Raw genomic sequence first — 13,858 nt, 5'->3', positions numbered from 1 at the left:
GAGACCTTGAGCAGAGACTGTTTGTTGCTGGCACTGTGAATACAGCACAATCTGTCTGTACTGCAGGTTATCTAATCTAACATGACTCAGCAAAGGAGCAACGTCTCTGTTCAAAAGTACAATGATATAATGCAGTCATTGTGTATAAACACATGAAAAATTGTACACATGAACACACATTCGATGATATTATGATTAATATAATAGTTGCCATAACAGGTTCAACAGCTGTTCAGCAACTGTCATTGATCAGCATTAATGGTTTCAGAGCAGCCAGACCAAGTCTTTATCCTTTTCCTGTATCATGTTACTCAGTGAATTCATACTCCCTTCTATAGGCTTTCACATACAGTATAGATGCACTGAATACCTTGTTTTTGTTCTGGGTCTAAAGCTTTAGCAATGTTTGCTATAATCTTTTCAATGGACCATTCATGCATCAAATTCCAAAGAGGTTTTAACTGTATGATCTCTATTGTCTAAGAGGACTTAAACAGCTGAGCCGTGCACATTAGAGACAAGATGGTGACTTCTGTTGTGACTTAAAAGCACACACAATGTTCAAAAAGATCCCTCCAAGAGAGGGTTTTCACCTACGTCACATTCTGGGCACTAACCTGGATGCGCGGCCATATTGGAGGTAAACACTGCGATGGCTAAATGTCCTAAACCACAGAAAAGCTCCTCAAAATGTGTTATAGGTGCAAAGTCATACAGGGAAGGACTTGGTCTGCAGGAAAGGGCACAATATTTGAAAATGTTACAGTTTATTGATGGTGTAGATCCAAACAAATTGGCTGCCTCGTCTTGGATCAATGACGACATGGAGAGTCTTCCATCTATTATGTATCCTGATATCGTCAACTAACTGGTTTTAACCCTGACCCAATCTGGGTCATCCTTTTGATAAAGGACAGACCTTTTACCTGGAATACAATGAGAAATACAGCACTTCTTTGCTCTACATTTTAAGAACTGTGTTGCTACTGTAGCTATCGTGGCTATCAACAATTCACTTACCTGACAAGAAATGGGCCAAACAAATTTGGATGTTGTCCAGATTTTTGCCCCGTAGATCCCGGTTTAGCTTCGCTAACCACAAGAAAATCAAGCTCACAAGTAGGGTAAGACTTGGGCCTAAACACTTATTTAAGGTGGTCAGGTCTGCTACCAGGCACTGAATGTCTCAGAGGGTTTTAATACAGGGCAATTTAACGTGGTCGTGATGTCGACAATAACAGCAGCCTAAATTATCTCTTATCAGAAGCCATTTTTAAAATCTTTAAGACAAGATCCTGTGGTAATAACATGTTGTGAAAATAAGTATTTTCATTTGATCTGATTTAGGCTACAACAATGGATGTAAGTAAGGTAAAAAGTGCAAAGTAGTAGAGTTATTTCTACCTTTAATCATATGAAACAAGTAGTTCAGATAGTGCTATATTTAACTTGATTTAAAAAGTACAGTTTCTAAAGCTTTTTAAAAAGTAGTCAACATTTTTTGCAAAAATAATCTCCAGATAACTCTGGACAGAATTATCTCACGTTTCACAGATAAAAAAAGATAGTACAGTCGAAACAAGTAACAGAATTGAAAGTGTAATAGGCGTGCCTGGTTAAAACCTCGGTTGGCTTTGTTATTTTACTGTTTCAGAGGTAATGTCTTTTAGATTAAAGGTCATTGATTTTGTCCTATTTTTCACAGAATTTATCACTCAAAGCAAAGTGGTTCTCAACCTTTTTTTGGATCATGACCCCAATTTGATATCAAGACATTTTTTTTTCTAGAATTAGTTTTAGATCGAGTTTGTTTTACTGTATAACAAATACAGAGTTGTGCCAGTTCAGATATTTTTGCATTTTATTATTAACATTATTATTATTAACTAGATTTATATTTGACAAAGTGAACGTATAGAATACAGTAGTTGTGTGTTTTAATTTGTGAAATAACAATAACTTTACAGTAATTTTTTAATTTTTTTTTAGTAATTGTTTCAGGCGACCCTACATGGGGTCCCGACCCCAATGTTGCAAAAACCTTATTTAATGATAATTTAAATGTTATTGAACATGGGAACGTCTGAAGTTTTAAGTTTATTAATTTAAAAAGGGATAATGCATATTAAAAAGCATTTTTTAAAATACATTTTAATACGTAAATATTTTAGCCTGAGCCAATTTTCTGTCTGTGTCTACTTTGTCTGTTACAAGTTAGTTTAGAAGGTAAAAGATGTTTTTTTAAGTAATCAAAAATCTTAGAAGATTTGGACCCTCGGTAGGCCAGAGATGGGCAACTATGGCGTCAATTTAGTCCCAAAAACACAAGCGCATAAATACTGTAATCGCGCAGAGTTATAGATTTCTTTCGGTGCCTTTCTGCACGCTCACCGTCTCTGTCTGTGCGCTCGCGGGGATCTCTCTGCGCGCGGTCATGTTAGTTTTGGCACTTTGGGGGCGTGCATTGCATGGACAGCACTTCCTTTCTGATTAGTCACTTGAAAAACGGTCAGAGCCAATCAGAGGTACAGTAGGGCGGGTCATCACAGTATAAAGTCCGTGGCTGTTTCCTGGGACAAAAAATAAAATGTTATCTCTCAAATTTAATTTGATATGCTGGGACCAATGTATAGAGATAGTTTTATTTATTTATTTATTTATTTATTTATTTATTTATTGTGTTAGTTAAACTGACGTCTGGTCTACGGCTATTTTTTCTTAATCTTGGTTGGTTGCAGAAACGTAAATCATTTTTTTTAAATTAGAACTCGATTAATTTATTCTATTGATGTCTGTCATTCATTATAATTCTATTGAAGTGACTGTACTTGCAACAATGACATCAATAATTAGGCCCATGTGATAATCCTGTGGTCCTGATATGAAGGACGCATAGATAAGTGGGTTCAGGTGGATTTACTCTGGTGTAAAGGAGCACAACAGCAGATGAAGGAGATATAATAAATAGTTCCACATTGCGACATACATTCTATATTTACATATGCAAATGGTGAATACATTGGCTCTGACCGTTTTTCAAGTGACCAATCAGAAAGGAAGTGCTGTCCATGCAATGCACGCCCCCAAAGTGCCAAAACTCAACATGCACAGACCGAGACGAGAGCGTGCAGAAAGGCACCGCACGCGGGCATAAAGTGATCCAACTGTGTGCGATTAAAGTTTTTATGCTCTTGAGTTTTTGGCACGAAATTGACGGATATATAACTTTGATAATAGTGGCGGCCACAAAAATATGATCGCTTGATTGGAGAATCAAGTCCCTTCCTCTTATTTCTGAATCCAAGTACCCATTATTATCCGACTACAACATTTTTATTAGAAAACTATTTAAAAACAACTATGCACAATGATGGAATGAACAGCTTATAACATGCAGGAATCTCATTTGGAAAGAAACAGTATTTAGTGCAGGTTCTCAACCGTTTTTTTTGGGATCGTGATCCCATTTTGATATAAAAAAAATCCTGGTGACCTCAAATATATATATATATATATACACTGAGTTTTAGTTTAACTAGATTTATATTTCACAAAGTGAAAATATAGGAATACAGTTCTTTAAGACAAAAGAAAATCGGAATTCAAAAAAGTCAAAAATCTATTTACATTTTTTAGAAATTTCAAGCGATTTTCAAATTTTCAAACTCCAGGCGACCCCACATGAGGTCCCCACCCCAAGGTTGAAAAACACTGATTTTGTGCCTCCTGATTAAATATATTAATTTATTTTTTATCATTTCCGGTCATCTCACGCCTGGTTTTGGACCAAGACTGACACTTTATTTGTTAATTTTCCTCTAACTTTACCGGAAAACAGAAAAAAAAAAAACAAAAAAAAAAAACAAGGACATGTCACTGGATGGTAATCAGTGTGCCACTCCTAACCACAACCTAGTATTTGCGTCTGTAGGCGTATCTATCTGTCATTTATTATTGCAGTGAATACTGACAGGTGTGTAAATCTGAACCAGGAGTCAGTAGGTGAGGCTGTGGTGGACTGTGGAGACCTTTAGGCCTTTCATCATCACTCACTGCTCCTGGAAACAACATCCACTCAGGGATGAAACGTGGCTGTGCTCTCAATTACGTCCTCTGCGCCGTGTGCACAGCGACTGTCTTCCTGACCTTGGGAATAAGTATTCTGTACCTGCATGTCCCCCCCCAGCCCCAGGCTCTCCCACATCACCATCCTGCTCTGGGTGCATCCGTTCGGTGTCGCTCCTCTCCCTGACTGCTGGAAGCAGTTCCAAATCCATGGGTGCACGATCACGGATGACAAGCACGCGTACCGACAGGCTGACGCTGTGATTATTCACCACCGGGATGTCGTTAAAGGGAGAGCCAGACTGCCACCAGAACCGCGACCTCGCTCTCAGAAGTGGATATGGCTGAACCACGAGTCTCCCACATATTCACCGGGACTGCAGAAGTACGACAGGGTTTTCAACCTGACGTTGTCCTACCGGGTGGACTCGGATATTTACGTCCCCTATGGTCACCTCATCCCCGTGGGTAACAGCTCTGGATCGCTGGACCAGACGACTTCTCTCCGCCGTCCATCCCGCCTACTGGCCTGGGTCGTCAGCCACTGGTCTGCCTCCCATGCCCGTGTGTCTTTCTACAATGAACTGAAACGCTACGTAAACATCGACGTGTACGGACGCGCAGGGAAGCCGTTAAAGAAGGGCAGAGAGGCCGTGCAGGAGATGCTCAGAGATTACATGTTCTACCTGGCCATGGAGAACTCACAGCACACGGACTACATCACGGAGAAACTCTGGAACGCAGTGCGGGCAGGAGCTATCCCCGTGGTCCTGGGTCCGTCCCGGCAGAACTATGAGCGCCTCCTGCCCCCAGAGGCCTTCATCCACGTGGATGACTTCCCCACGGTCGAGGAGCTGGCCCAGTACCTAAACAAGGTGAAGCAGAATCCGGATCTGATGAAGCACCACCTGAGCTGGAGGCAGAACTACAGCGTCCACCAGATGACCCATGACGAGAAATTCTGCCAAGCCTGTGAGGTGGTGAGGAGGACCAGGGGCCAGACCAGTGAGGTCCCTCACCTGAAAGATTGGTTTTGTTCGTGAAGACACCTCAGTGTGTGATGCAAATGTTAAATATTTATTGGTAATTGACTGTGGGAATCTCTATGCATTGCAAACCTGCTGCTGCTGCTTCTAAATATTTGATAAAACATAGGACTTATTTTTCAGGGTTTATAACAGGGTCACCAACCTTTCTGAAACTGTGAGCTACTTCATAGCTACTGTATAAGGGCTACCGGCGAGAAAAGCTAAAGTCAGCATAACATTTTTAAATCAAAGTTAAAGAAAACTCTTTTTCTCTACTGTGTATGATTGAGAGGGATATTTTTGGTCATGTTGTGGACATAATGTGTTTGTTGATGATTTGAATTGATTTTACTGATGATTTTAAATGTTCCTATTGATTTTAAGCTGTTGAATGTTTTCTGTTGCACTTTTTGATCATGTAAAGCACATTGAGTTGCCTTGTGTATGAAATGTGCTACAAATACATTTGCCTTACCTTTTTATTTTATTTTCCTTCTGATGTTTTACTCGTTTTAGGATTTGAACTTTACATTTTTGGTGTATTTTAAAGAGTTGTGCCACAAACAATTATTGTTGGATGAGGAAAAAAGTATGTAAAAAAAAAAAATAAAAAAATCATAATGTTAATAAATAAACTGACACATGTTTTTGTGTACCTCCTGAGATATGTTTAAGTACCCCTAGGGGTACATGTACCCCAGTTTGGGAACCACAGAATTAGAGGGTAAGATAAGGAAGGTCATAGCAGTAACTTAAAAAGGTTGGAAATGCTGACGTTTCAAGTACATGCAACACTTTTTTTTTCTCCTCATTATTGCAATTGTTTCATTTTCATTCATTTTTACAGAAATCCACCTTGCATTTAAAAAAATATATCTTATATATTATATTATATATAACAAACACCAGATCTGCAACACTTAAAAAACATTTGTCACAATATTTCACTGATATTAAATATTTAAAGATGTTAATTCTGGTCTTCTCCGTAATTTTTACTCTCTCCCATGTGGGCCAAATTGGATGCTTCAAAGTTCCAGATTTGTCCCCCAGACCATGAGTTTGGCACATGTGGTTTAACTGATGATGCCCATGCTCTTATTTTGAAAGGCTGTGAGTTAGATATTGATTATTATTGGTCTTCATAATCTGTATTGGGACACTATATTTTTGCTACAGATAACAGCAGTTTGAAGCTGTTAAATGAATTAAACCAGTGTTTCTCTAATGGGGGTACACAATGGCACTACAGGGGGTACTTGAGAGAGGGTGAAAAATTAACAAATGAAAGCATTAAAAATATGAAATTTTAGAATGTGTATTTTTTTTTTTTTTTTTTTGTGGTTAAAAATGATAATCAAGAATGTGTAATGAAAATATAACTAATAACAAGAAAAATAAAAAAAATAAATCTTTTATGGTTTATAAATTATTCAGACATGGACATAGTGTTTTTGTCCAACTGATGATGCCCATGTTCTTATTTTATATTGATTATTATTATTATTTTATTGGTCTTCATAATCTGTATTAAGACACTGTGTTTTTGCTACAGATAATCATGTACTCTCATGGTCACTCATCAGATTTAATAAATATTTGCAAAAGTATAGATACTTTACTTGAATTCTGTCAGTTTTCAATGCAAATAATGAATTGAAGTTACTTAAAAATATGTCTTTTTACTGTTTTTATATTTAATTTGTCAAGCAAGATCAATCTAAATTTATGAAGATTAAAGGAAGACAAAGTACAAAGATGCATTTGTAAAGATTTGGACTTGTGTCGTCGATGAGAATCAAAATATGTAATGAATTCATTACAGTGCTCATGTATTTAAAAAAACAAAAAATGTACATTGTGTGGTCATTTCTTTTCAATCACGTTTTTCTAAAAATCATCTAAACATCAATGAGAAACTGTTTAAAAGAAGAAAGATAAATATAAAGTGCAATAAAATGTTATTTGCTATAATGTCTTAACTGGTTTTCAAAGAGGTTATGTCACTCCCCCACTGTTATCTGATTAACTTCTGATTAACTTAATAACAGCAGTTTAAAACCATGTGATGTGCATTAAACCATCTTCAATAATGCCATATTAAATGGTAAAATAAATGGAAAATAATGAGACGAGAGTCCCAAATAAGACAGGATCCACCGACTTCATCTGTTTCTTACAGTTTGGGACTATTTGAATTAAAGGGGACATATCATGCTAAATCCACTTTTTTAGCCCTTAAATGCATTTTGTTGTATATTTAGAGTGTTTAGAAGTACAGAAAAGTTCAAATTAGTCTCTTCAGGTGCTCCGTAGATATCTTTATATTCTGTTTTGGTCATATTTTTCAATCTGTTTCGATTTTTCTATTCTCCATTACGTTTTTTGAACAATAACGTCACAGTATTTGCATCGGAACTGCCAAATCAGGACATCGACTCCAGACCCAACACTTCGAGCAATCCGCCATTTTTATTTCTCGCTTTTATTTTGTAGTCCAAGCTCCAGGATGCCGAAGTTACGAGAGGATAAGTCAAAATCTTGGGTTGTTGGATGTAGTAACCCACACGCTTCATTACAACATCTCCCAGCATCAGAACCTTTTCAAAGTGCCTGGTTGAGTTTTATTTTTTACAGAAATGTATCACATCTGTGGGTAAGGTCATTTTTGTGTGCGTGAAGCACTTCAAGGACGACTGCTTCATCAACCTCCACCAGTATAAAGAAGGATTTACAGAAAGACTTTGTCTGATTGAGGGTTCAATTCCTTCTATCTTTGGAGACGACGAACAGAGCACTTTGGTAAGCTGTAAATAACGCTAAAAAGTGTGATGATAAGACGTCCCTGTCATTGTTTTGTTAGCATTAGCAGTTGCACCGTCTTCAGACTTCATATGTTAGCGCTGTGTGCTCGTTTTAGATCCTTGATGATATGGCCTACGTGATTTAATTTAAGTCTAAAGTTTTCATTAGTCATTTCATTTTGCCGTTTTTGTCTCCAAAAAGACTGAATTAAAATGCATTCGTGACGTTAGCTTGGTGCTAGCGTTAGCTCGGTGCTTGTGTTAGCTCACTTGTTAGGGTTCTGCAGGTTCATCATCTTCATTTTCATCTCGCTCCACCGGGTCCGACTCTGGCTGGAACATGTAAGGCTGGATGGACAAGTCTTCTGTTGTTGACATTTTGTAAATAACGTGTGAATAAACATTTTCTGCACCGCTACATAACCGTATCTCTTCTATCAAACTACAAAAATGGCCGAACAGGGTGGAGTTGAACCGAGTGTCACCTCTGCAACCTGGAGAGGGGGCGGGGTATGAAGTGTCTCATTTGCGTTTAAAGAGGCCACACCAAAACGAGTTGCTCTCAGAAGCACATCAGAAAAGGGGTGGAGCTATAATAATGAGGAATTCAGACCCAAGCATTGCAGTTCTGCTTTATATAGACCACAACTGTATGATTTATATGTAAAAAGGAAGGATTTAAAAGCATGACATGTCTCCTTTAACTGAATGTATTTGTCCACTGTCATTTAGGTTCTTGAGCCAACCCAGTTCATTAACAGATCAACTTTGAGAGCTCAACGTACAGTATACCTCACATGACACAGTTGACACTCAGAGACAATTTGGCTCAAACTAACCTGACAAACAAGTTTATCAACTGTGGCAGGAAATTAGGGAAACTTCAGTCAACATAAATAATAGAGCTATGTGGTTAGAACATACCATTACAAAATAATGTTGCAACCCTAATACATTGTGGAGGAAAACAAAAGTGTCTCTGTGTGAATCCACTCCCTTACCCACGCCCTCTTCATTTTTAGAAACTTTTGCACACGTTCTTAATGAGCTGGAAAGTTCATCCCAGGCCTTCTTTAAATGAACATATTTAAAATATTCATCAGTGTATTTACACTTCACTTTTAAGCACAGTTACACATGGAACTGTGTAACTGAACAAAATGTCTGTAGACTTAAATTTGTTCATGTACAATTTGTGTGGAACGCAAATGTTTGCCATAATAGGGTTTCTGTGATTTTAATCGCATATTTGATCCAGTCTGTGGGATTCTGTTTGTATTGTTGCAGTTGTGTCTGATTTCTGTACCTAATTATTTTATCTACAGTAAATGGGCTTGATTTGGTTTGAAAGCCGTCAGTGATTACTAGAACATCTTCAATCTTTACACAGCTTAAAGACATACAGTTGCCCTAGGGTTGTTCATCATTATTACACAAAGTAATAATTAAGAACAACTCTAACCAGTTTGTCAAATTTAAGACAGTTTGGAATGTTATTGCTAAAAAGAGTTATGTTCTGGTTAAGGTCGTCCGACCATAACCATTCATTCTATGAATGTTTGAATAATAAACGCAGTACACAGAGGAGCTTATAAATTGTTGTGATTGTTAAGTACGTAAGATTAAAGCTGACAAAACCACTGAAAGCAAGTTTGTATGACTCTATATACGTTCTTGAAATCACTGTAAACACATTATGGGGATTCCTTTTATAAGATTTAAAAAGAAAGAAGATAAAATCACCCTTTGTTTTAAGCACAGGTTGGTTTAAAGACTCTCTCTTTCACCATCCAGCTCTGCTGGAAGTTGTCTTCAGCATCTTCATGCAATTATGTGTGTCGACACCATCATAGAGTTTCAACAGATTGCCTGGTTTGGTTTGATCATCTGGTTCTGGTTTAATTACAATAAGTTTGTGTCAGAGAGAGACATGAATGGCACATTAACTCAACGCACCACCAGCTCCTGTTTCCCTGCTGATTGGTCCAAAAACTTGGTTTCCTCAAGCTGTTTATCACTGCAGATTAACTCTGAGGCCTCACTTTTACAGACTTTCTTCCATATATATTTGCTACTGATGATGATGCAGAAATGCATTTAAAAAATGGTAGATTAAGAAAGAAAGCAAATGTGCTTTTGAGGTCGTATGGTAGAGCCCTGACATAGAATTAATACTTTATACTGTCAAAAGATACATTTCCTGCAGGCATGAGGGCTGCAGCTGTTAATGGTTTGTCACGGCAAGTTTACGATTGTCCTCATTTGGAAACATGATTTGTGCTCTGGTTGAATGATGAAGTCCAGTCAAAGGATTATGATTTTATAAAAAAACGATTTAATATAAACTAAATGAAAAGGAGTACAAAAAAGGTCTTCCATCCTGTAGGAAGGGCAAGCGGCCAGCAATTAACGGAAAGTTCTCTGAGCACCCACTTTTACAGATAGGAAGAGCCCCACCCTAAGATGAGAGGAAAGGAGGGGGAGTCCTGTTTTCTGGTCATAGACAGCAGGGGGGATGAAAGACCCCCCAATCACCCCATAAACACTTGTATTACCCTCAGAGGGACTATGAGAAGGATTTATTAAGGTGAAAAAGTTACTTAGTTCTGCTTTAACTTAAAGTGAGATTAAATGTTTACAAGATCAAGGAATTGTTTAATTCAGAATTAAAATCAGAATAATCAGATTTAAACTTAATTCGGAATTAAGTACTTTCAAGGTCAGTTTAAAGAGGATTTAACTTTTATTGTGAAGTAAAGAGGAACTAAAGCTCTCATGTAAACGTGACACAATATTTTTGTCGTGTTTCAGAATGAAGAAGTTAAAGGAAGAGATGGAGGGTGTGGTCAAAGAACTGGCAGAAAACAACCACTTCTTAGAAAGGTTGCACACACACACACACACACTGACGTAGCTCCTCCTCTTCTTCAGATTTGGTTCTCTGACGTTAGACGGCGCTCTGAGAGGCTGAACTTCATCCATTGGATGTTTTTAATGTAAATAACTGACGACACAAAACAAACCAACAAGGAAACAGTTTGTGTGGGCGTCGGCCTTCACCTTCCTCCCTCTGCTGATTGGCCGACCCAGGCACGGAGAGAGAACCTGTAGAACGACTGCGTCGTGCTGATGGACCAGTCGAACCATGTGACCATGTGATCATGTGACCTGTAAACAAGTCTCGGAACTGTTTGGAACTTTTTTATTTAGTTTTTCAGCTGCGTTACTATGGGAACTTTTATCAGCTGCTCTCAGCCACTGTTTGTATGTAAATCATAATGTGTTCATAAACCAATCAGTAATCAATAAAATGATTTAACCACTGACTCCTCCTGTCTGTGAGCAGCTACTAACACCTTTAGTTATCAGCAATCAGTTGTTAGTTGTTGGTTATTAGTTATCAGTTATTGGTTATTAGTTATTGGTTATTATTTATCAACTATTAGCAGCTGCTGCTCTGTGATTTCCACAGAAACAACCTTTACCTCAGGTTTAGCTTTTGTTTGTTCAACAACAACCGGAGCCAATAACAGAGATTTTTCCACAGCTTTCTACAACCCGACCACCACCAGACCTTCCCACACAGATGCCCCAACGCCAGTCGACTCCGAGGACGGAAATTCCACCACAGCCAGATGTGATCCACCCGCCGGATGTTCCCGTCAGTATAACAGACGCACACACACACTCTCACCACAAACTACACTCATTATAGGAGATTCAATAACAAGGAATATTAGATTATTTAATGTCATCACACACTGTATTCCAGGTGCTACAGTTCAAACTATCTTAAACTTAATCAAATGTTTCCCACGCTGCCAGCAACTGTCACTAAAATAGTGTTACATGTAGGGACGAACGATACCACCCGATGTGAATCGATACGGACCATGAACGAGTTTAACCTTCTCTTTAACGTTCTAAAGGCATGTGGGAAATCAATATTAATTGCTGGTCCTCTCCCTACATTAAATAGAACGATTTAGTCATCTATTACAGCAGCACAACTTCTTACAATCAGTAAGAAGTACAAATCAGTACAATCAGTACAAAAAAGGTCTTCCATCCTGTAGGAAGGGCAAGCGGGCAGCAATTAACGGAAAGTTCTCTGAGCACCCACTTTTACAGATAGGAAGAGCTCCACCCTAAGATGAGAGGAAAGGAGGTGGTGAAGGGAGGAAGTAGTGGAAAATCACTGTTACAGAGTTCTGCTTATCAGAGTTTTTGGTATGAGACCTTGAGCAGAGACTGTTTGTTGCTGGCACTGTGAATACAGCACAATCTGTCTGTACTGCAGGTTATCTAATCTAACATGACTCAGCAAAGGAGCAACGTCTCTGTTCAAAAGTACAATGATATAATGCAGTCATTGTGTATAAACACATGACAAATTGTACACATGAACACACATTCGATGATATTATGATTAATATAATAATTGCCATAACAGGTTCAACAGCTGTTCAGCAACTGTCATTGATCAGCATTAATGGTTTCAGAGCAGCCAGACCAAGTCTTAATCCTTTTCCTGTATCATGTTACTCAGTGAATTCATACTCCCTTCTATAGGCTTTCACATACAGTATAGATGCACTGAATACCTTGTTTTTGTTCTGGATCTAAAGCTTTAGCAATGTTTGCTATAATCTTTTCAATGGACCATTCATGCATCAAATTCCAAAGAGGTTTTAACTGTATGATCTCTATTGTCTAAGAGGACTTAAACAGCTGAGCCGTGCACATTAGAGACAAGATGGTGACTTCTGTTGTGACTTAAAAGCACACACAATGTTCAAAAAGATCCCTCCAATAGAGGGTTTTCACCTACGTCACATTCTGGGCACTAACCTGGATGCGCGGCCATATTGGAGGTAAACACTGCGATGGCTAAATGTCCTAAACCACAGAAAAGCTCCTCAAAATGTGTTATAGATGCAAAGTCATACAGGGAAGGACTTGGTCTGCAGGAAAGGGCACAATATTTGAAAACGTTACAGTTTATTGATGGTGTAGATCCAAACAAATTGGCTGCCTCGTCTTGGATCAATGACGACATGGAGAGTCTTCCGTCTATTATGTATCCTGATATCGTCAACTAACTGGTTTTAACCCTGACCCAATCTGGGTCATCCTTTTGATAAAGGACAGACCTTTTACCTGGAATACAATGAGAAATACAGCACTTCTTTGCTCTACATTTTAAGAACTGTGTTGCTACTGTAGCTATCGTGGCTATCAACAATTCACTTACCTGACAAGAAATGGGCCAAACAAATTTGGATGTTGTCCAGATTTTTGCCCCGTAGATCCTGGTTTAGCTTCGCTAACCACAAGAAAATCAAGCTCACAAGTAGGGTAAGACTTGGGCCTAAACACTTATTTAAGGTGGTCAGGTCTGCTACCAGGCACTGAATGTCTCAGAGGGTTTTAATACAGGGCAATTTAACGTGGTCGTGATGTCCACAATAACAGCAGCCAAAATTACCTCTTATCAGAAGCCATTTTTAAAATCTTTAAGACAAGAACCTGTGGTAATAACATGTTGTGAAAATAAGTATTTTCATTTGATCTGATTTAGGCTACAACAATGGATGTAAGTAAGGTAGAAAGTGCCAAAGTAGTAGAGGTTATTTCTACCTTTAATCATATGAAACAAGTAGTTCAGATAGTGCTATATTTAACTTGATTTAAAAAGTACAGTTTCTAAAGCTTTTTTAAAAGTAATCATTATTTTTTGCAAAAATAATCTCCAGATAACTCTGGTGTAGGAAACAAACCACATCAAGCGTAAAGCCTCCCCCTTTGCTAGCAAGAATTAACCAAGGAGCCTGTTTTTGTGTTATCACGAACTGTGTAAACACAACTGCCCCCGTAACTCTGAGATGCAGACTAACCCACTATGTGTCTGTGAACTCAATACCGGAGCCGCTAAGACTGAACCAGCTTATTTGAAGTACG

The 13,858-nt window shown here is 38.3% G+C and overlaps 1 protein-coding gene across 1 annotated transcript; it reads left to right on the top strand.

Annotated features, from left to right (window-relative positions):
• The first annotated feature begins 3,940 nt into the window (after positions 1-3,940).
• On the top strand, positions 3,941-5,445 carry LOC114474131 (alpha-(1,3)-fucosyltransferase 4-like). The gene has a single exon (XM_028464174.1). It carries the CDS (start codon positions 4,173-4,175, stop codon positions 5,106-5,108), a length of 936 nt encoding a protein of 311 aa, XP_028319975.1. The 5' UTR covers positions 3,941-4,172; the 3' UTR covers positions 5,109-5,445.
• Positions 5,446-13,858: the final 8,413 nt, after the last annotated feature.

The sequence above is a fragment of the Gouania willdenowi genome, chromosome 13 (assembly GCF_900634775.1).
Source record: "Gouania willdenowi chromosome 13, fGouWil2.1, whole genome shotgun sequence".
NCBI classification, from domain to species: domain Eukaryota; kingdom Metazoa; phylum Chordata; class Actinopteri; order Blenniiformes; family Gobiesocidae; genus Gouania; species Gouania willdenowi.
This window is presented reverse-complemented; position numbering and strand designations above follow the sequence as displayed.